General features: G+C 70.1%; 1 protein-coding gene across 1 annotated transcript in view; it reads left to right on the top strand.

Moving 5' to 3' along the window:
• The window catches only part of LOC113977383 (plectin-like), a gene marked incomplete at its 3' end in the record, with an annotated part of 21994 nt that overhangs the window by 3054 nt on the left and 167 nt on the right, over nt 1–18773 (top strand). The window contains exons 2-16 of the mRNA XM_027703462.1: nt 9579–9640; nt 10163–10177; nt 10546–10635; nt 12093–12170; nt 12269–12361; nt 12528–12694; nt 13893–14008; nt 14087–14193; nt 14286–14405; nt 14978–15073; nt 15594–15721; nt 16272–16365; nt 16454–16608; nt 17402–17708; nt 18478–18555. Of these exons, the coding sequence (XP_027559263.1) occupies nt 9579–9640; nt 10163–10177; nt 10546–10635; nt 12093–12170; nt 12269–12361; nt 12528–12694; nt 13893–14008; nt 14087–14193; nt 14286–14405; nt 14978–15073; nt 15594–15721; nt 16272–16365; nt 16454–16608; nt 17402–17708; nt 18478–18555 (1706 nt within the window). The remainder of the gene's footprint in view (nt 1–9578; nt 9641–10162; nt 10178–10545; nt 10636–12092; nt 12171–12268; nt 12362–12527; nt 12695–13892; nt 14009–14086; nt 14194–14285; nt 14406–14977; nt 15074–15593; nt 15722–16271; nt 16366–16453; nt 16609–17401; nt 17709–18477; nt 18556–18773) is intronic.

Genomic DNA, 18773 nt, shown 5'->3' with positions numbered 1-18773 from the left:
CGCCAAATTTTTTCGGGGACAGGGATCTGATGACAGGGGGGGGCCGGGAAGGGCCGAGTGGGTGCTGGTGTCTGGGGGGGTTCCGTGAGACCCCCCCGCTCCCTCCGCCGGCTCGGGCTCAGCCACCCGCATCCCTCCCTGCTGCCGGGGCGCTGCCGGCGGCCGCGGCCCCCCCCTCCCGGCACTTTCCAGGGCGTTGGCTGCGGTTTTCGTCGATCTGTGTGCGGCACTGGGCACCGTCACGAGGCCGCCGCCGTGCCGGGACGGCCCCGCTCCCGCTCCCGCGGCCGCCGCGCTGCGAAACCACCGCCGGGCCCGCGGCCGGTGGGAGCCGCGGAGGCCGCGGCCGCTGCCGGTGCCGGTGCCAGATAAGGCGGGCAGGGCACCTTGGCCGGGCCGGAGCCCTGGCTGCTCCCTGCCCCGGGGGGGGCCGCTGTCCCTGGCGCCGGCCCAGTCCGAAGGGCACCCCCAAGGTCGCACCTGCCGGGGCCCATCATCCCGCCGCGCCGCGACCCTCCCGAGCCGGGGGGATGCCAGGAGGCTCTCCGGCAGCACCGGCCGCTCTCGGCGGTGCCGGGGTCTGCACCTCTGCGATCGCTCGGGGTGGGGTTCCCACCGGTGGTCTCCGTGCCTCGCCGGGGCAGGGGGGTTGTTTCTGAGCGCTGCTCCCGGAACCCACGGAGGGGTCGGGGTGGGGACCACCGGGTGCCAACAAGGGGCTGCCCGGTGCCCGCGGGAGGCTGATCGGTGCTCACGAGAGGTCGCCTGATGCCTGCGGGGGGACTGCCCAGTACCCGCGGGGGGCTGCCCGTTACCCGCGGGTGGCTGCCCCTTGCGATGAGGGGCTGTGCCAGCCGCTCTCGGTGGCAGTTTCGGCACAGCGTCAGGGCAGGTGTTTTCAAGGGGCACCACGGCCCAGCCAGGGCTCCTGTCTGTGTCTCTATCCCCGTGCCTGGGGGGGCTGGGGGGCAAAAGGCTTGGGGGGGGGGGCGGGGGAGCCGTGGCAGAGCTCGGCGGGCTGGTGGCGGCGCCGGCTGGTTTTGGCAGCAGGATGCCGCTGTTTGTTTGGCCCCGCTCCGGTTTCCAAGGCTGCCAGAGACGTGGCGGCAGTGGGCCCCAGAGGTTTGGGAACCCCCCCGTCCCCCCCCCCCTTTCCGCTCCACTCAGCTTTTCCACCGCGCTGGCGGCTCTGGCTGTGCCAGGCCGGGAGGATCGGATGCTGCTGCTGGCCGCAGCCGTGACTCACCGGCCTCGAGGGGCCGTGGCTGGCAACCACGGGCATCCCCGGCACGGTTCCCCCGGCACGGCCCCCCCGGCACCGCCCCTGGCATCCGTGGGGAGGCTCTTCCCGCCACTGTCCCACGTCCTCCATGGTGGAGCCGTGGGAAGCGTGTCGGAGCCATGGGAAGCACGCTGGAGCCGTGGGAAGCGTGTCGGAGCCGCGGCAGTGTGCGGGAAGCGTGGCGGGCGTGGCACGCACATCCCGCGGGACACGTGTCCCGTTCCAGGCGGTGTTTCCCCGCTCGCCGGGCGCTATCGCTCCGGCTCGGTTCCCACCCCCCCCCCCGCTGCCCCCGGCTCCTTATCTCCGCGGCACAGATGGGACGCGGCCGCTGCCGTGGGGCTGAGCCGTGGGTCGGCACCGTGCCATGCCCCGCTCTGCCATGCCCAGCCCCCACACCTCGGCCTTGCTGCCGGCCTGGCTCATCCTGGCTGCCTTTTGCCCTGCTGGGTTTTGACATAAGACCCCCCGAGACCCCCCGAGATCCTCCCAAGACCTCTGTGCTCCCTCTGGCAGGGAGGTGCCCAGCTCCAGGAGACCCCCCCCCAGCACTCCGGGTGATAACAGGGGTCGCAACCGACTCTGAACCACTCGGGTGTCTCCCTGACCAGGGTTCCTGTGCCATGGCATGCCTGTGCCGTGCCATGCCCGTGCCATGCCTGTGCCCGTGCCAGGTGGTCCGAGCCCCTCCGGCTTTGTCCCTGCTGCGCTCTGCCCGCGGCCGCGCTGGCTCGGGGGTTCCCGGCGCAGCGGCCGTGGGTGGGCTCCGCGCTGCCCGGGAACAGGAGGAGCCGGGCTGGCGGAGGCCGTGGGCTGTGTGAGTCACTGGCCGCAGCTCAGGCCGCGCTCCGGGCACGGATCCCGCCGCGCTCCCACCAGACGCGGCCGGACGCCGAGCGGGGCGGGGGGCGCCGGGGCCGGGACGCGCGATGGGCTTCGCGCTCTGCTGCGGGTGCTGCTGCGGGCCAGGAGCAGGTGACCTGCGGGCCGGGGGGGGGGTCGGAGGGGGGTGTTTCCGCCTTGGCGTCCCCCAGAACCCCCTTCCCCGTCGCAGGCTCCTTCCCGGCAACAGCTCGGCCCGGCCCTGCGTGTGCCTGGGGTCTCATCTGGCCTCGGGGCGGGGATGGTGGGACGCGGCGTGGGGCTCACGGGGGTCCCTGCAGCTCGGGGCTCCTCGGTGCCGTGGGGATCCACCGGAAAACACACCGAGGGCTCCCCTGGGCGCGGGGACCCTTTGTGGGACCTATGGGGAGAGGAAGCCAGAAGGGACGGGTGCTGAAGTGAGGCTTGGGTGCTGAGGGGCACGAGCTGCCCCCACCCCCCGGGAGCTCTGCGTGTGGGTAAGGGGTCGGGATGTGGGTGCTGGAGATGTCGGGGCGCCCCGTGGCTGCAGTACCGGGTGGTCCTGGGGGCACCGGGCAGAGGGGTGCGGGCGGGGTTCCAGCACCGGAGGCCCGGGTGCGGAAGGAGGGGTCCTGCTCGGAGATCGCCCCGGGGTGTGGGGTTTCCCTCCGGATCCCTCCGGGTTTTAGGGCCGGGGTGTACCCCTCGGGGTAGCGGGGACGGGGCGCGCCCCCGGCTCTCCCGGTTTGCGGAGTGGGGTGTCCCCCTGGGGTGCAGGGTGGGGTGTCCTCCCCGGGTCCCCCCCGGTTCCCCCGGGTGCTGCGGGTGATGGCGCAGCCGGGGACGCCGAGAAGGGCGGGGCGAAGCGGGGCGGGTGCCGCCCGTCCCTCCCACCCCCCCCCCCCCGCCCGTCCCGTCCGCCCGGTGCCGCCGGTCGGTCCCGGCGGTGGGTCCGTCGGTCGGTCGGTGGTCGGTGGGTCCCGTCCCTTGCGGTGGAGCGGCGGGGCCATGTCGGGCCCCGGTCCCGCCGGGGACTGGCTGAGCGGCGGCTCCGAGCCCGAGCGGCGGCGGTACCTGAGCGCCCGGCTCTGCTGCACCGGTGACCGAGGGGGGAGAGGGGCCGGGGGAGGGTGGGGGCGGCGAGGGGGTGTCCCGGGGTTGGGGGGACGGGGGGCAACTCGCGGCGGGAGGGCGGGAGCGGCGGGACGGGGGTACAACGGAGCGGCCGGGGGGGGGGGGAAACGGGGAGGGGCGGGGTCTGCCCGGAGCCTTTGAGCCACGCCCCCTCCGTGACCCCGCCCCCAGAGCCCCGGGGCTGTGCTGAGCTGGGACGGGCTCAGCTGGGAGGGTGTGAGTGCGTGTGTGTGTTGTTCTGTTTGTGTGTGTTGTTCTGTTTGTGTGTGTTGTTCTGGGTGTGTGTTGTTCTGTGTGTGTGTTTTTCTGTGTGTGTGTTGTTCTCTGTGTGCTTGTGGGTGTGAGCATGTTTGCGTGTGTGTGTTGTTCTGTGTGTGTGTTAGTGCGTGTGTGTGTGTTCTGTGTGTACATGCGGGTGTGAGCGTGTGTGTGTGTGTTAGTGTGTGTGTGTGTTGTTCTGTGTGTGCATGTGTGTGTGAGCGTGTGTGTGTTCTGTGTGTGTGCTGGTGCACGCCTGCACGTGTGTGTGTGCACCTGTGTGTGCACCAGTGAACACATGTGTGTGATCACCTGTGGGTGTGGCTGTACACGTGTGTACTTGTGTGTGTCTGTGCATACATGTGTGTGCCCCTGCACACACATCTGGGGGCAGTGATGTGTGTGTGTGTACTCCACTGAGTGTGAGTGTGTGCACATTTGTGTGCTGGTGTCCATGTGCACATTTGTGTGCTGGTGTCCACGTGTCTCTGTGCCCATATCTGTGTCTGTGTGTGTGTAAGTGCAGCCGTGTGTGTCTGTGCAGGTGTGTCTATGTGCACTTGTGTGTGTGCCCCTGCACACGTGTGGGGGTGATGGGGGAGTGTGGGCAGCAGTGTGCACATGTGAGCATGCACATGAGTGTATGAGTGTGTGTGCACATGCGTGGGAGTCTGTGTGTGTGATGCTGCACGTCTGTGTGTGTGTGAGCTCCTGCACACGTGTGCTTGTGTGTGTCCGTGTGTGTGCACACGCCCGGCTCCCCGTGCCCCCCCCCAATGAGATGCCCCCGCGTCCCTGTCCCGTGTGCCAGTCCTCCCTCACCAGGACACCCCACACCTTTCGCCACGGGTGATCCCGCTGCTGACCCCCTTCCCCCCGGTGCTGACCCCCTCCCCCGGTGCTGACACCCCGAGGCCCCGCTGGTGCCGGCGGGTTCCCGGACCGGTGCCGGGAGTCCCCACCGTGCTTCGCTGCCCTGTCGCTTCGTCCGGGTTCGTGGCGGTGCCGCTTGGGCCCGACGCCACGGCGATGGGCGCTGCCCCGATGCAGGCAGCTCCCGTTCCCCGCCCGCAGCCGCCGCAGGGTGCGGGTGCGGGTGCCCGGCACGGTGCCCAGGTGAGGGAGGCTCGGCGGGTCCCGGGGGCTCCCTCGGAGCCCGGCGGGCTGGAGACGCCGTGGGAGGGAGCCGGGCCGGCCCGGCGGCGTCGGCACCCGCGGGCGAGGCTGCGGTGCTCCTGCCCGGCCGGCCCGGCTGGCTCGGGAGCCGCCGGGGCCGGGAGCTGCCTGCCCCGGGAGCCGCCGGGGCCGGTGCCAAGAGCCGCCCCGTCAGGTCTTCAAAGCGCCCGCCCCGACACCGCCTCGTCCCTCCGGTCGGTACCTGCCGGTGCCACGGTGCCGGAGCCCGGGGGTGCCGGGGGTGTCGGAGCGGCAGTGCCGTCCCGCCCCTCACCCCGACGCGGTCCCGGGGTCTCGGCCGCGCCGCGGAACCCTCCGGCCCCGGCTCGGCGTGTCGGAGCGGCTCAGCCGGTGCGAGCAAGGTGCCAGTCCGGCGCGGTGCCACCTATATCACCACCCTGGCAGTGCCACCGCCCCGTCCCTCCGCCGCCCTTCGCCCTTCGCGTCCCCGATGCCCACGGGCCGCGGTAGCTGCGGCTCCGGGGTGCCCCTGTCCCCCCCTCGACGTGCGTCAGCCGGGCTCCCATCGCGCTCCGGGCGCCAGATGTGCCCGTGCCAGATGTGCCTGTGCCAGATGCGCCTGTGCCAAATGCGCTCTCGGCGGAAAAATGTGCGTGCCGGGGCCGGGGCCGGGGCGGGCCGGGCCGGTGCCGCCCGCATTCCGCGGCGGCCGCGCTGGCTCTGCCCCAGCGGGCACTGGGCCGGCGCTGGCTGCCGCTCCCTGACGGGCTCCCGCACCCACGGGGTGTCACGGGTGGGTGTCGCGGGGGGTGTCACCGGTGGGCGGGTGCCGGCGGGGCTCCCCGTGGCGCCGCGGGCGCGCGGTTGGACCGTGAGTCACGGCGAGACGGGGCCGCGGCCCCGCGTCCTTGGACTCCACACCGGTGTCGGGTGTGGGAAAGTGACGTCGGCGTTGGGGTGTAGATGTGGATGTCGGGGTGCAGAACACGGGCCTCGGGGCGCTGATGTGGATGTTGGGGTGCAGACCTGGTCGTTGGGGTGCAGATGCGGGTGTTGGGGCCCAGGCTGTGCCAGGCTGGCAGCGCTCAGGGTGCCCGAGGCTGCACTTTTCCCAGCAGCTGCCAGCCCTGCTGTGGGTGCTGTGGGTGACACGGGTGCCGTGGGTGCTGCCGTGGGCAGAGCTGTCAGCCCCATGCTGCTCTGAGGGGCTGTGGACTCCCATCCTGTGCCAACTCCTCTGGGGATCCCCAACCCTCAGAGCCCCGAGGAGGGATGTCCCGGGGGGACACAGCACCCAGTGGGGCGCGACCCCCAGAATCCCCCCGTGGTTCCCATGGCCAGCAGTGTCACCCTGTCAGGGGGGTGCAGTGGGAGATGGGTGCCTGGGGAGGGGCATTCCTCCAGTGCTGCCAATACCCCTGCCCGACGGGAGCACCCGTGGGTGCCGTGGGGCGCAGGGTGGGGTGTTGGGTGCTGTCCTGGGGTGCTTGGTAGGAGCGGAGCCGCTGGCAGGGGTGGGAGCAGCCACTGATGTGAGCAGGGGGCACCTAGTGGGGCTGTGGGGCTCAGCCTCTCCATCTTCGGGGTCCTACAGCCCAGGGGATTGGGACCCTGAACTCCCCAGGAGGGGCCCTGGGGCTCTGAGCCCCTCAGCTGTGGGACCTGGACCTGGCAAACCTTCGGGGGCCTGAGCCCGAGGATGGGGGCAGCAGGGGTCCTGTGGCACCGGGGCATGGGCTGGGGTTGCTGGGAGGTCCCTGGGCTGGGGGAGAAGGTGGTGCCATGGCTCTCAGAGGAGCTGGGGGTCCCAGCTGGGAGCTGAGGGGCCGGGTAACCCCTGACCACGTGGCCAGAGGAGTTTTGGGAACCCTCAGTATGGGGCCAGAAGGGTCCTGAGCTGGGAACGTGGGGGTCCTGGGCCTCTGGGGTTTGTAAATCTTGGGGTCCCGGGGTGTGGGGACTGGGGGTCTGACAGCACAGGTGTAGGGGGTCTGACAGTCCCCACAGGGCTTGGGGACCCCAACCCCACAGGGCTTGGGGACCTAGGGGTCCCGAGGTCTTAGGGTGTGTGTGTGTGTGTGTGTGTGTGGGTCTCAACCCCCGGGCTTGCGGACCTGGAATTCCCAAGGTCCCAGAGGGTGGGGCAGAGGGTCTGGCAGCTCCGGGTGGGAGGATAAAGGTTTCTGAGCACCACGAGCTTCAGGACCGGTGGTCCCACCCCCCGCGCTTGCAGAGCCGGAGGTCCGGCGGCCCCGGGCGTGCGGCAGAGGGTGCTCCGGCTTCCCGTGGGGTGCCCCACGGCAGGTCCGCGGATCTGTGCCTCATTCCGGCCGCCGGCGCGGGGAGGGAAGGGTTAAAGCGGCGCCGTGGGCTCGGGAGTTTCCTGTGGGCAGGGTCGGGGCGTGGGGCGGGGGGATGGAGCCCCGTCTCCTCCCCGAGCCGCCCCACTCGCGGCGGGACCGGCAGCGGAGCGGGAGGCGAGACGAGCTGTGTCGGGGCTCAGCCATGTCCCGACAGCGGCGCAACCCGGAGGAGGCTCCGGTGGCGGCCACCCGGACGGGCTCCGAGGACAACCTGTACCTGGCCGTGCTGCGGGCGGCCGAGGGCCGCAAAGGTACCGCGCCGAGGCGTGCGGGGGGGCCCGCCCCACCATCGCATCCCTCACCTGGGGCCGTGTCCCCAGGGCGGGCTGCGGGACAGACTCCCAGAGCAGGGCGGTGTCCCCGGGGGAGACCCCCACGCTGGGGCGGTGTCGCTGGTGGAGGTGTGCCCCCAGGTAGCCTGTGGGGCTGGCTGTGGGGCAAACTCTCACACCGGGGCGGTGTCCCCGGGGCAGACCGCCACGCCGGGGCAGTGTCCCCGGATTAGCGTCCCCAGGGCAGCCTATGGGGCAGGCTGTGGGTCAGACCCCCATGCTGGGGTGGTGTCCTGTCCCCGGCGGGCTACGGGGCAGACCCCCCCCATGCTGGGGCAGTGTCCCTGGGGCGGGCTATGGGGCAGACCGTGGGTCAGACGCCCACGCCGCCGCCCATCCCCATCGCCGGTGCCCGTCGGTCGCTTCCTGCCACGCCCTGCCCGGCCGCTCTGGCCTGGCTGCCGCGGTCTCTCCTCCTCTGCTTTGGGGTCGGCGCCGCCGTGAAGACCCCCTGGGTGTCAATATTCCCGGCGCGGGTGCCGGGGCGCGGTGTGGGTGCCCCCGGCCCGGTGCGCCGTGTGTGTCCCGCGCTTCCTTCCTTCCTTTCCTTCCTCTCGCACCGCGGCCGCTCCCGGCCCGGCACGCCCTGGCTGTGCCGCTGAGCGCCCTCGGGGCCCCGTGGGGCAATCCTGGGTGCGCGGCGTCCCCGTGTGCTCGCCCGGGTCGGGGGGGGGGTGTTGGCTGTGAGGTGCTCGGGTGCCGCGTGGGCAGATCCCGGCACGCTCCGGCGGGGCAAGACCCGGCACGCAGCGCCCGGCTCGCCGCGGCGTGGGCAGGGGGGCGTCGCGGCAGCCGTGGGGCCGGTGGCGTTGCCCCACGTGCGTGGAGTGTCCCCGCCGGTCACCGGCCTCTCCCGGGCACCGGACTGGGTCTGGTGCTGGTGGTGACACTGGGGGCCAGGGGGGACGGAAGGATGGGTGCTGGTAGCAGGGCACAGGGGGGTGGGTTTGTTAATGGGGTGCAGGGCGGAGGGTGCTGGTAACAAGGTGCGGGGTAATGGGTGGGTTAGTGAGGTGTAGGGCAGTGGGTGCTGGTAACGGGGTATAGGGTGGTGGGTGGGTTAACAGGGTGCAGGGCAGTGGGTGTGGGTAACGGGGTATAGGGTGGTGGGTGGGTTAACGGGGTGCGGGGCGGTGGGTGCTGGTAACAGGGTGCAGGGTAATGGGTGGGTTAGTGAGGTGTAGGGCAGTGCGTGCTGGTAACAGGGTATAGGGTGGTGGGTGGGTTAATGCGGTGCAGGGCAGTGGGTGGGTTAGTGAGGTGTAGGGCAGTGGGTGCTGGTAACAGGGTGCAAGGTAATAGGTGGATTAGTGAGGTGTAGGGCAGTGGGTGGATTAGTGAGGTGTAGGGCAGTGGGTGCTGGTAACAGAGTGCAGGGCAATGGGTGGGTTAGTGAGGTGCAGGGCATTGGGTGTGGGTAACGGGGTATAGGGTGGTGGGTGGGTTAGCAGGGTGCAGGGCAATGGGTGGGTTAGTGAGGTGTAGGCAGTGGGTGCTGGTAACAGGGTGCAGGGCAATGGGTGGGTAAGTGAGGCGCAGGGCAGTGGGTGCCGGTAGCGGGTGCTGGGGGGTTGGGTCCCGTGGCTCCTGGATGCCCATCCTGATGCGTCACCATTCCCATCCCATCCCCTAATGACAGGGCAGCGGGCAGGGAGTGCCGTGACTCACTGTGGCCCCGTTGGCCCTGTGCCCGTGGCAAGGGGTGTCCCGGGGGTGTAGGGTGTCCCGGGGTGTCCCGGGGTGTCCCGGGGTGTCCCGTGGCTCCAGCGGTGCAGACAGTGCATAGGCTCACACCGGTCCCATGCACATCCCAGCGGGCCCCTGCCTGTGGGGCTGGGGCTGTGCCGGGGCTGTGCCAGGGCTGTGCCGTGGCCTTGTCCCTGTGCTGTGCCTTTCCCGCTTGGTCAGTGCCCACAGAACCCAGTGCTGGGGCTCCCTTCCCGCTGTGGTGCCGGGGTCTCAGGGCTGGGTGGGCACCCCGTGCTCTCTCTGGTGCTGCTGGGCGCTGCTGGGTGCTGGCGGGTGCTGGCACAGCGCTGGCACGCTGGGGCCGATCCCCGTTAGCTGTTTCCTTCCCCCACACCCCGTGACTCACCACGGTTCCCCGGAGCTGTTGGCTCATAGTTTCCTGCGCCATCTGTGCCCTGCGGTGCCGCCGGCGGGGCCTGGTTCTTTGCTGTGCCACGACCCAGGTGCCGCCGGCTCACCCGCCCCTCTCCTCTCTTGCAGATGAGCGAGACCGTGTCCAGAAGAAAACTTTCACCAAATGGGTCAACAAGCACCTCATCAAGGTACGGGCACTGCCAGCCTGGTGGGCACCACTGCCCCAGCAGCCCCCAGCCCTCAGCCCTGGAAGCATCCCTGGTTGCAGCCCCCCGTGCCGACGTTGCCAAGGACATGGGCAGTGGAGGGTACCCTGTGCCAGTGCGAGTTCTTCTGTGCCTCGCTGGTAGTCGAGGCCTCTCAGCTGCCTCCACGGTGGGGGTCTGCCCTTGCAGGCAGGAGCTGCCCCCCCTGCTGCCCTCCCATGTGTTCCAGGAGGTGCCCCTGGCATGTGGGAACGTGTCCTGGGCTTTGACACCCTTGGTCCTGTCCCACTCCTGTGGTCCCCGTTCCCTGCCATGGTGCTGGTGCCCGTCCCTACAGTGTGGTGGGCAGAGCCCCACCTCAGCACCCAGCACACACTGGGATGTCCTGCAGCCCCCGTAGGGATGTGTCTCCACATGTCCCCAACCCCACAGTGCCACCCCCAGCCCGCCCTGGGTCCTCTCTTTGCTCTGTCCTAACCTCTCTCTTCTCTCTGCCCTGTGCAGCACTGGCGAGCAGAGGTAGGTCCTTCCTCTCTGTCTGTCCCACTGTGCTCTTCCTCTTCACACACCCTCCGCTCCCCTCACCGGGGAGGGATCCCTGGGGCTGCCAGCGTGGTGGGCAGCGGGACCCTGTGCATGCCAGAGTGATGCTCAAGTGACGCCAGAACGATGCTGGATCCCTCCTGGCGCCGTGGGGGGAGTTGCTGTGTGTGTTTGGGGGGGATGTGACACTGGGGGGGGCACCGGCTGTGCTTGGGGCCGTGTGTGAGCACCCTCTGCACCGGGGGGGGGGGGTCACCGGGTGCCCACCCCAGTGCTGGCTGGCAGGGATGGGGGGGGTGCTCGGCCGCCCCCAGCCCCCACTGACGCCGTTGCTGTCCCCTCAGGCGCAGCGCCATGTCAACGACCTGTACGAGGACCTGCGGGACGGGCACAACCTCATCTCCCTGCTGGAGGTGCTCTCGGGGGACACGCTGGTAGGTGCCGCGCTGCCCCCGCCCCGCGCTGCCCCCGCTCCTCTGCCAATCGTCCTCGTCCTCGTCCTCGCTGCCCGCCTCCGTCCTCATCCTCGCTGCCCGCCTCTGCTCCCTCTCCTCCCGCCTGGCCGTCGGTCCGTCCGTCCCGGTGACCCCGAGCGCCCGCGCCCCCCCCCCCCCCCCCCCCCCGCCTCTAACCTCTCTTTGCTTTGGTGCCCTCTCTGCTTCCTGGCGCCGGCCCCCGGCCCACCGCCGCCTTTGCCTCCTCCTCCTCCTCCTTCCTCTCTCTGCTCCTCTCTCCGCTCTGCTCGGGCCGGGGCAGCCCCGGGAGCGCGACGTCCTCCGGACCTTGCGGTTGGTGAGTGGTTCTTGCCGTGGGCTTTGGGCACGGCCCTGCATGGCGACCGACGCCGCGGTACCGGCACAGAGCGGTGCCGAGCATGTCCTGGGGCTCCGGCCGTGTGCCGTGTGCCATCCTGGGGCTCCGGCTGCATGCCGTGCCTGTTCCGGTGCCCCATCCGATGCCAAGGGCCACGGGAGTGGGTTTCTCTGAGCCAGACCTTGGCGGCGGTGGCAGGAGAGGAGCGTGGCGTCACTGGGAGCGATCCCACTGCTCTGGGTTCTGGGTTCTGGTGGGCTGGAGTTGGACTGTGGCTCCCAGCACCACGGCAGGATGTGCCACTGGCTCCCTGGGGCGGCTGGCAAGGGGGTTTGGCACTGTGGCCACCAACCCCGGGCTCTCATGCCGGGGCTGATCCTGGCCTTGATGGGCTGTGAGTCCTTGGTGACTCCCAGCTGTGGGGTGGGAGGAACCCTGGCCCATTGCTGAGCGGCATGGGGAGGTCTGAGGGCTCCCCAGCTCTCCCAGCAGCGGAAGCTGGGCTCAGCTGGTGGGGCCAGCATGTGTGGAGGGGGGGGTGTCCAGGCAGACCCCGGCTGGGACCCCCAAGTTTTGGGGGTGCTCACCCAGCTCGGCAGCGCCCGGTTCTGCTGAGGGGGGGACACCGGAGCGTGCTGGGGAGCTGCATGGTGAGGGACCGTGGTGCTGTGGCATCGAGGCTGGCACCGGTCCTGCCCGGGCAGGGGCTGCTGTGCCCACATGCCGGGTACTCAGCTGCCCCCAGGATGGCCCCGGCACTGCTGGGTGTGGGGTGGGAACAGCCTGTGCCGGCAGGTCGGCGGGGGGAGCGTGGGGAGCGTCCCCACCCCTGCAAGGGGGCAAAGGGCGAGGGCGGGTGCCATCGGCATGTGCGGCAAAGGGAGGGGCCGGGTGGGGAAGCCGGTGTGTGACAGTGTCGTGGCGGGACAGTGTCGTGGCATTGGCAGGGCCCTGGCTGGGGAGAGGGCTGGGGCTGTGCCATGGCATCGCAGCGGGGCCGTGGCGGGGGGCCGGGGTGGCAGGACGCAGCGGGGCTGTGCCCACGGAGGCTGCGCTCACTGCCCCTCTCCCCCCCCAGCCCCGGGAGAAAGGCCGGATGCGCTTCCACAAGCTGCAGAACGTCCAGATTGCCCTCAACTACCTGAAGCATCGGCAGGTGAGAAGGGGGGGGTGGGACCCCCGGGATGCCCGGGACCCCCGGGGCTGTGCCATGCTGCTCCTCCATCCCTGAGCCATGTGTGTCCTGTGCCACAGGTGAAGCTGGTGAACATCCGGAACGATGACATCGCCGACGGCAACCCCAAGCTGACGCTGGGGCTCATCTGGACCATCATCCTCCACTTCCAGGTGAGCCCGGCGGGGCGGGGATGGGGACGGTGATGCCAGGGGGTTCTGTGGTGCCAGTCTGGTCCCTGCGTGGGGCAGGAGCGGCGTCACCGGGAGCTGCCATGGAGCGAGTGTACCTTTGTTGGTGCTGGTGCCCGTGCCTGGACTGACAGCCGTGTCCTGGCAGATCTCAGACATCCAGGTGACGGGGCAGTCCGAGGACATGACGGCCAAGGAGAAGCTGCTGCTGTGGTCGCAGCGGATGGTGGAGGATTACCAGGGCCTTCGCTGCGACAACTTCACCACCAGCTGGCGGGACGGGCGCCTCTTCAACGCCATCATCCACCGGCACAAGTGAGTGCCAGGGTCGTGCCACACGGCACACGGGCGGGCGTGTGTTCACCAGGGTCAGCCACATCGATCATGGGGGTGGGGTGTGCTCACTGGGATCAGCCACATAGATCATGGATCATGGGGTGTGCTCACTGGGATCAGCCACATGGATCCTGTGGGTGGGGTGTGTTCACCAGGGTCAGCCACATCGATCCCGTGGGTGGGGTGTGCTCACTGGGATCAGCCACATGGATCCTGTGGGTGGGGTGTGTTCACTGGGATCAGCCACATCGATCCTGGATTATGGGGTGTGCTCAGTGGGATCAGGCACATGGATCCTGTGGGTGGGATGTGCTCACTGGGATCAGGCACATTGATCCCGTGGGTGGGGTGTACTTGGGATCAGGCACATGGATCCTGTGGGTGGGGTGTGCTCACTGGGATCAGGCACATGGATCCCGTGGGTGGGGTGTGCTCACTGGGATCAGCCACATCAGTCCTGTGGGCAGGCACTTGTTCACCAGGGCTGGCCAGTGATCCCACTCGGAGTGATGTGGGCACGTGCTCCCGACGAGCCCCAGCCCATTGGCCCGTGCCGGCAGTGCCGTGCCCACCGTGGCGTGCCAGGGTGCAGGCAGGCATGTCCACGGGTCCTGCTGGGACCACTGTGTGCTTTTGGGGAAATATGCAAATATGTGCAGGCCTGTGCCAGATAGGGGGAGGCACCCTCGCTGTGCCACGTCACATCTATGCCATGCTCTGCACTGAACCACTGCCACGCCGAACTTGGTCCCCCCAGGGAGCCACAAGGAGGGGCCGAGGTGTCTGCCCCAGAGGGCATGGGAGTGTCAGTCCCATGGAGGATTGTGGTGTCAGTCCCACAGGGCATTGGGGTGTCTGCCCTATAGGGGATTGGAGTGTCAGACCCACAGAGGACTGGGGTGTCAGCCCCACAGGGGGTTGGGGTGTCTGTCCCACGGGGGACTGGGGAGTCAGTCTCACGAGGGGTTGAGATGCCCATCCCACAGGCCACGAGGGTTCTGCCTGCACTGGGGTTCCTGCTGGGGACTGCGGGGTATCCCCAGCTCCTGTGCTGGGTGTGTGGGGCGTGGGGTGGTGGGGCAGCGCTGAAGGCAGCCCCGGGGAGGGGGTGGACCTGCCGTCCTGGGGTTTTGGGGTCCCACGGCCCTGCTGACCCCCGCTGACCCGCCGCCCACAGGCCGATGCTGATCGACATGAGCCGGGTGTATCGTCAGAGCAACCTGGAGAACCTGGACCAGGCCTTCACCGTGGCCGAGCGGGACCTGGGCGTGACGCGGCTGCTGGACCCCGAAGGTACGGGCTGGGGCGAACCGGGGGGGGGGTCCCCAAACTGCCACGGGGTCCCCCCGTCTGACCCCTCCCTCTCCGCAGACGTGGACGTGGCGCAGCCGGACGAGAAGTCCATCATCACTTATGTGTCCTCCCTGTACGATGCGATGCCGCGCGTGCCCGAGGTGCAGGATGGCGTCAAGGCCAACGTGAGTCGGGGGGGGCCGGGGATGTCACCACCGCTGCCACCCCCCCCCCCCACGGCGGCCCCCCCGGCCCCCCACGTGTCCCCCGTCCCCAGGAGCTGCAGCTGCGCTGGCAGGAGTACTACGAGGTGGTGACGGGGCTGCTGCAGTGGAGCCGGCAGCACTCGACCCTCTTCGAGGAGCGTCGCCTCCCCGCCAGCTACGAGGAGATCGAGGTGAGGCCACCAGCACAGTGTGGGGACACAGGACAGGGCTGGTGCTGCTGGCACGGCACGGGGACGGAGTGGGACAGCGCTGGTGCTGCCAGTGTGGCACGGGAGTGGGGACTGGGGACAGATACAGGGATGGTGCTGTCACAGGGATGACGGGCCCCGGGAGCCACCAGTGCCTGGGGCAGCGCGTGGTGGGGTCCCAGCCGACCTGTGGCCCCGCCGGGGGTGGTTCATGCCTGGCTGGCAGCCCCTTTGCTGGCCCGTGGCCGTGGGTAATTGGGAGACCAGTCCACGACCACGGAGCTGAGCCCCCGCCGGTGCCAGCCTGGGGGTCTGCAGGGTGCGGGGGCTCAGAGCCCTGGCAGAGCCGGGCGCCCCGTCGGGGGGGCCCCCCTGACTCACCCTCCCTGGCTGTGCCGTGAGTCACCCGCTGGCAAAGCCCCGGCACAGCCACTTCCTTCCCGCCGGCTCTGCACGCATGGAAAACTGGAGGGGGGGGGGGGGGTTCCCAGGGGGGGTCAGCGGTGGGGGGGGGGCCCTGCTCAGCTGACCCCCCCTCCCCGTGTCTCCGGCAGATCCTCTGGCGCCAGTTCCTTAAGTTCAAAGAGACGGAGCTGCCGGCCCGGGAGGCCGACAAGAACCGCTCCAAAGCCATCTTCCAGGCGCTGGAGGTGCGCAGGCTGGGGGTCCTGGGGGGCTCCCCGGGGGTCTGGGATCCACGGGCTGGGGTCCTGGGGGGCTCCCCAGGGGTCTGGGATCCACGGGCTGGGGGGGCCTGAGGGGAGGGGCCCCGTGGCTGGAGGTTTTGGGGGAGCTGGGATCCCAAAGGGTGGGAGCTCTGGGGCTGGGGGTCCTTTGGGGCCAGGGGTCTTGGGGAGCTGGGGGTGGGTCCCAAAGGGATGATGGGGTCCCTGTAGGGGCTGGGGATCCTGGGGAGCCAGGGGTCTTGGGGGGCTGGGGGTGGGTCCCAAGGGGATGATGGGGTCCCCGTAGGGGCTGGGGATCCTGGGGAGCCGGGGGTCTTGGGGGGGCTGGGGGCGGGTCCTAAGGTGATGATCATCCCAGGGTGCCGGGGGTCCCAAGGGGATGATGGTCCCGGGTGCCAGGGGGGTCCCCGGGTGTCCCGTGGCAGCCCCCGGCACACCCCCGGGGGGGGTCACGGGCAGCGTCTGACATTTGGGGGGGGCACAGGGCGCGGTGCAGTCGGGGCAGCTGAAGGTGCCCCCCGGGTACCACCCGCTGGACGTGGAGAAGGAGTGGGGGCGGCTGCACGTGGCCGTGCTGGAGCGGGAGAAGCTGCTGCGGGCAGAGTTCGAGAGGCGAGTGAGGGGGGGGCGGGGGGGGGGGCCGGGCAGGGCTGTGCTGGCACCCGCACCCCCTTCCCGCTGCCAAACCACGGGGCTGGGCCGGGGTGGGGTGTCCCGGCCCCCCCCGAGGGGGAACCACAGGGCCGTGAGTCATCGCTGCTCTCGCTGGGAATGCAGCGGGGCCACTGGCCCCGAGTGTGGCACGGCCCGAGCACGGCACGGAGAGACAGGGAAATGGGGAGGGGGGCAACGGGGAGTGGGGTGGGATGGGGGGGCAGGGTGGGGGGTGAGGTGGGAGGGAGATTGGGATCAGGACGGGGATTGGGAAGGGGATGGGGAGTGACTGGGATTGGGATTATGGTCAGGATGGGGACAGGAAGCAAGACAGAGATGGGGATCAAGGTGTGAATATGGGGTGGGATGGGGGGGGCACGATGAGGATGGGGAGTGGGACAGGGAGCGGGATGCAGAGTGGGACAGGACTGATGCTGTGCACGGCCGGGACAGGTGCCCCCCGAGGAGGGCCCTGTCTGTGCTGACCATGTCCCCCATGTCCCCACAGGCTGGAGCGGCTGCAGCGTGTGGTCACCAAGCTGCAGATGGAGTCGGGGATCTGCGAGGAGCAGCTGAACCAGGCGGACGCTCTGCTGCAGGCGGTGAGTGACCACGGCACCGGGGGCCAGGGGGCCTGGCAGGACCCCCGGCCGTGCCCCCGGCCGTGACCCCACGGGTCCCCTCCCGCAGGATGTGCGGCTGCTGGCGGCGGGGAAGGCACCACAGAAGGCGGCTGAGGTGGAGCGGGACCTGGACAAGGCCGATGCCATGATCAGGCTGCTCTTCAACGACGTCCAGAGCCTCAAGGACGGGCGGCACCCGCAGGGAGAGCAGATGTACCGCCGGTACGGCCCGGGGCGGGGGGTTTGGGAGGGCTTGGAGGGCACCCCAGGGCGAGCAGATGTACCCCCGGTACAGCCAGGGCGGGGGGTTTGGGAGGGCTTGGGAGACACTCTAGGGTGAGCAGATGTACCCCTGGTACTGCCCAGGGCGAGGGGTTTGGGAGGGCTTGGAGGGCACCCCAGGATGAGCAGATGTACCCCCGGTACCGCCCAGGGCGAGGGGTTTGGGAGGGCTTGGAGGGCACCCCAGGGCAAGCAGATGTACCCCTAGTACCACCCAGGGCGAGGGGTTTGGGAGGGCTTGGAGGACACCCCAGGGCGAGCAGATGTACCCTGGTACCGCCCAGGGCGAGGGGCTGGGGAGGTCCCCACAGCCTGTCCCCATAGCCCTGTGCCCCCCAGAGCCCTCCATGTCTCCCTTTTTCTCCCTGGCCCCCGTGTCCCCAAAGCCCTGCGTGCCCCCCAAAGACCTCCATGTACCCCATGTCCCCCGTCTTACTTGTGCCCCTTGAAGCACCCCAAAGACCACCACGCTGCCCGTGCCTCACAACGTGCCTTGCACCCCCAAAGCCCCCCACGGCCCCTGTGCCCCGCAAAGCCCCCTGTGACCCCTCTGCCCTCCACGCCTCCCTCACGTCCCCTGTGCCCCCTGTACCCCTAAACCCCTCCAAGCCTTCTGCATCCCTTGCACCTCCAAAAGCCCCCCGAGGCCCCCGCGACCCCAAAGCCTCCCGCGCTCCCGAAGCTCCCCTGTTTCCCCTGCGCCCTCCATGTACTCTGTGCCCCCTCCCCGCAGGGTGTACCGGCTGCACGAGCGCCTGGTGTCCATCCGCACCGAGTACAACCTGCGGCTCAAGTCGGGGGCTCCGGTGACGGCGGCGACGGCCGCGGCGCCGGGGCAGCGGCGGCCGGAGCCGGACGAGGCTCCGCTGCGGTACCTGCAGGACCTGCTGGCCTGGGTGGAGGAGAACCAGCGGCGCGTGGCCTCGGCAGAGTGGGGAGCGGACCTGCCCACCGTGGAGACCCACCTGGGCGCCCACCGCGGGCTGCACCGCGCCGTCGAGGAGTTCCGCGCCAAGGTGGAGCGGGCAAGGGCCGACGAGGTGAGACCCCCGGGGTGTTGGGGGACCCCCTGTCCTTGGGGCCGATGAGGTGAGACCCCCGGGGTGCTGGGGACCCCCTGTCCTTGGGGCCGATGAGGTGAGACCCCCGGGGTGCTGGGGGACCGTCTGTCCTTAGGGCCAACGAGGTGAGACCCCCGGGGTGTTGGGGACCCCCTGTCCTTGGGGCCGATGAGGTGGGACCCCCGGGGTGCTGAGGGCCAACGAGGTGAGACCCCCGGGGTGCTGGGGACCCCCCAGCTTTGGGGAGCCTCCAGTCCTGGGGTCCCCCTGGTCCTGTGGCCAATGAGGCGAGCCCCCAATCCTGGGGACCCCCAAGTCCCAGGGCTGGTGAGATGAGCCCCCGTGGGCCGCTGCGGATCCCCTGGTCCTGGGGGATCTCTGGGGCTGCCCCCACCCCTGTTCCTGAGCATTTCCCATGGGGCTGCCCCAGGTGGGGCTGCCCCTGCTCTGCACCCGGGAGTCCCTGGGCTGCCAGGGCTTTATGCAGGTTGAGGGGGACTTGGGGGAGAGCTCTGCCCTCTCTCTGGACCCCCCTCGTGTCCCAGGGTGCCCTGGGAGGTTGGGGGGCTTTGTGCCCCAAGGGTATCCCCTGGTCCCCCCAGCACCTGCACCCCTGGTCTGTCCCCTTCGCTACCCTCCCTGTGTGCCCCCCTTGCCCTCACCCCCATTGCGGGGTGCAGGGGGGGCTCCGGGGGTGCTGCTGTCCTTTGTGGGGTCCCGGCACTGACGGTGTGTGTGTCCTCCCCAGACCCAGCTGTCCCCCGGCCCCCGCGGCGCCTACCGGGAGTGCCTGGGCAAGCTGGAGCTGCAGTACGCCAAGCTGCTGGTGAGGGACCATGGGGGGCACCGGGGGGGACCTGGTAGGGTGGGTGTGACATGGGAGGGGGTGATGACAGGGGTCCTGCCGGGGGGAAGGTGTGTGAGGGCTGTGGGGAGGAGGATGGTGGGCGGGGGAACGTGGTGGGGGGGGGAGGATGCAGGATGTGGGGGGCACACATGGGGATGAGGGTGGGGAGGTGCAGGACGTGGGGGGCACACGTGGGG

This window comes from Neopelma chrysocephalum, unplaced genomic scaffold (genome assembly GCF_003984885.1).
Source record: "Neopelma chrysocephalum unplaced genomic scaffold, ASM398488v2 Primary Assembly neopelma1_228, whole genome shotgun sequence".
Classification (NCBI taxonomy): domain Eukaryota; kingdom Metazoa; phylum Chordata; class Aves; order Passeriformes; family Pipridae; genus Neopelma; species Neopelma chrysocephalum.
Note: the sequence above shows the minus strand (reverse complement) of the source record. Positions and strands in the feature narration are given on the sequence as shown.